Source organism: Tupaia chinensis, unplaced genomic scaffold, assembly GCF_000334495.1.
Source record: "Tupaia chinensis unplaced genomic scaffold, TupChi_1.0 Scaffold000273_1, whole genome shotgun sequence".
Taxonomy (NCBI): Eukaryota; Metazoa; Chordata; class Mammalia; order Scandentia; family Tupaiidae; genus Tupaia; species Tupaia belangeri.
In genome coordinates this window covers 656,576-659,069 of record NW_006159755.1, presented here as the reverse complement: position 1 = coordinate 659,069, position 2,494 = coordinate 656,576, and the positions used below count along the sequence as shown (strand labels likewise).

At 54.1% G+C, this 2,494-nt stretch overlaps 1 protein-coding gene across 2 annotated transcripts in view; it reads right to left on the bottom strand.

The window, feature by feature from the left end:
• The window catches only part of NAA40 (N-alpha-acetyltransferase 40, NatD catalytic subunit), a 23,037-nt gene that overhangs the window by 5,117 nt on the left and 15,426 nt on the right, over positions 1–2,494 (bottom strand). Inside the window, exons 7-8 of one of the 2 annotated variants that reach the window (XM_006149810.3) lie at positions 1,555–1,632; positions 1,099–1,273 (exon numbers count right to left, since the gene is read on the bottom strand). In XM_006149810.3, coding sequence (XP_006149872.1) covers positions 1,132–1,273; positions 1,555–1,632 — 220 coding nt within the window. In that variant the 3' untranslated portion in view covers positions 1,099–1,131. Of the gene's footprint in view, positions 1–1,098; positions 1,274–1,554; positions 1,633–2,494 lie in introns of those variants that run through there. The other variant, XM_014588328.2, reaches the window with a different exon arrangement.

The window sequence follows — 2,494 nt, the reverse complement described above, 5'->3', positions numbered from 1 at the left end:
AGGCATGCCTGCGGCGCCTGAGCTGTGGCCTGGCTGGGCCAGGCAGTGGCACTAGTGCCTCACTGAGGCAGCAAGGGGCAAGGCTGGGGAGTGCAGGCACTAGGGCCTGCTGCTGGCTGGGGGCTCTCAGAAGAAGAAGGGCGGCAGTGGGGAAGAATGCCCCACCTTCAGAGAGTTATCAGCACCAAGAGATGAGAGGAAATGGCATTAATCAGAAATGAGGGGCCTTCTGGGGGAAGACGAGGGGCTCCCTGATGTTATTCCCCCCTTGAGACTAGGAACAGAGGTAATACGGGGCTAGGGTAAGGGGGAAGAGAGTGGTGAGAAGTGATAGAGAGGAACGGGCAGGACCTGTGGCTTCCTTCCAGCAATGAAGAGCTTGAGTCACTGCCATTGAATTGAGAGACTAAGCTGAGAATGCAGCAATGTCCAAAAGCCCAGAGAAGCCACCATCCCCATGGCGGGCCCCGACAAAATTTCCTTCTTAGCCTTCGCAGCTCCTCTCACCAACAGGGACGGAGAGAGGCAGCTTTACTCCCAGAGTTGGCTGGTCCCAAGTTGACACTACTCTATGGGTCTATAAGCACATGGCTACAGAGACCTTTCCTTGCTTCCCTGTATCTTGGCACAAAGGATCTTCCCAGGTCCTCCACAGCATTCTGCCCGCAAGCGTCTCTCTAAAGTCTCTCCCTATGCCCAGATCCTTTACATTATGCATTCTCTTTGGGGACCAGCAGACCTCAGACCCAAGACTCCAGGACTTTTGTAAAAGTGGGTATAAAACACTCCATTTGTCCAAGTGTGTGTTGGGGAGACTATCAATAATCCAGCTGCAGAGAAGTGGGGGAACCTTCCCCTTGAGGGCTCAAACGCCTACCAAGGATGAGCTTCATGGTCAGGCCTCTGCCAGCTCTTCCTCTCCTCTTCACTCCCTCCTGGCACCCTGGCCTTCTAGGAGAAAGGAAGAGGGGCAGCATGGACCACTCCTCCCATGTTCTGGGCTCTCAGAGTGCAGCCTGGCACATGCAGGGCTGAGGAGGCCGTAGCTCTGAGGGCATCTGGCAAGCGGCATGAGACCAGGAAAGAGGACAGGCCTTAGGAGAGTGCTCTGACTTGCACGTCGCTCTGACTTCAGTGGCAGCAGCCACCACAGTGCCCGCCCGCGTGGGAGTGCTGGCTGTCCCCAAACTTGGTCCTGCGGCTCAGGATCTCATAGGAGCAGTCCTCCCCACAGCACCCAGACATGCTGGGGGAAGAGTCGTCAATTTCGAATCTGCAAGGCAGGCATGAGAAAAGGGTTGGTTCCAGCCAGCTGAAGGTCTCTCTCCCTGGCCTGAGCACGTTCCTACCTGCCATACTATGAGACCTCTGGGACAGGAGAGGACAGGGGACCAAACTGGAAAGCAGTACCACACCATCTCACCAATCGCAAACCCTCATAGATCACTGGACCATGAGCAGAGGCATTAGGATGGTGGGGCCAAGACCAAATGGGACTAGAGCAGGCACCTCCTACCTCTCATTGGGGCCTCAGACTGGAGCCCAGCTACTTACTGCAATGCTTCTCTGAAGAACTGGTAGGCACCATGATTGTGCTTAAATACTGTTAACATAACCTTCTTCATCTGTGTGCTGAAAGGAAACACAATGATCATCTACTTATTTCTAACTTTTTAGTGGTATGGGTGGTGGTGTTTTTGGGTTTTTTTTGGACAGGACCTCATTGTGTTATGATCCTGCCTCACGCTCTCAAGTAGCCGGGACCACAGGAGTGCACCGCCAGCCACACATAGCTGCTTCAGACAGTCTTGCTACGTTGCTCACATGGGCCAGGAGTCCACAATCCTCCTGCCTCAGCCTCCTAAGTAGCTGAGACTATAGGATGCAACACTGTGCCCAGGTTCTTAGGGTGGGCAGGATACCCAGGTGCTTCCCCCTCACAGGCTGACCATTCTGCATGGGCAGCAGGCTCCCAACCAACTGGCTTCTTCTAAACCAGGCATCTTTCCTACTTCTCCCCTGAAGCCCTCTTACTTAGGGAAAGGCCTTAGTACAGATCAGGCACTCAAAAGATGCTTGCTGTGCTGAGCCAACTATGCAAAATCTAGAGTCACAGCACAGAGGGGGGCATCTTACTGAGAGGATTCTAGCTGCCTTTCTTCCGTAACATTCTTATGAGCCTTGTCCTCCAAGCAGGCTCAAAGAACAGAGAAGTCTCAGAGGCAACTGCTTCCAACTGAGTGACACATGGGGACTCCCAAGAAGGTGACCCCTACCTATTGGCCATAAGCTGCAGGATCTGTATGAGGAACTTCCCCAGGCCTTTCCGCCGCACCTTGCTCTCCAACTGCACTTCATAGCTGGTGAAGAAAGCAGAGATGAGCATGTAGGGTGGGGCATGAAGAGACCGCAAGGCTTGCTAGAGAAGCCTGCAGCCCCTGGCAGCCCTGGAACCCCAACAGGTCCAGTGGGTTTTGCCAGCCATTTGCAGGAC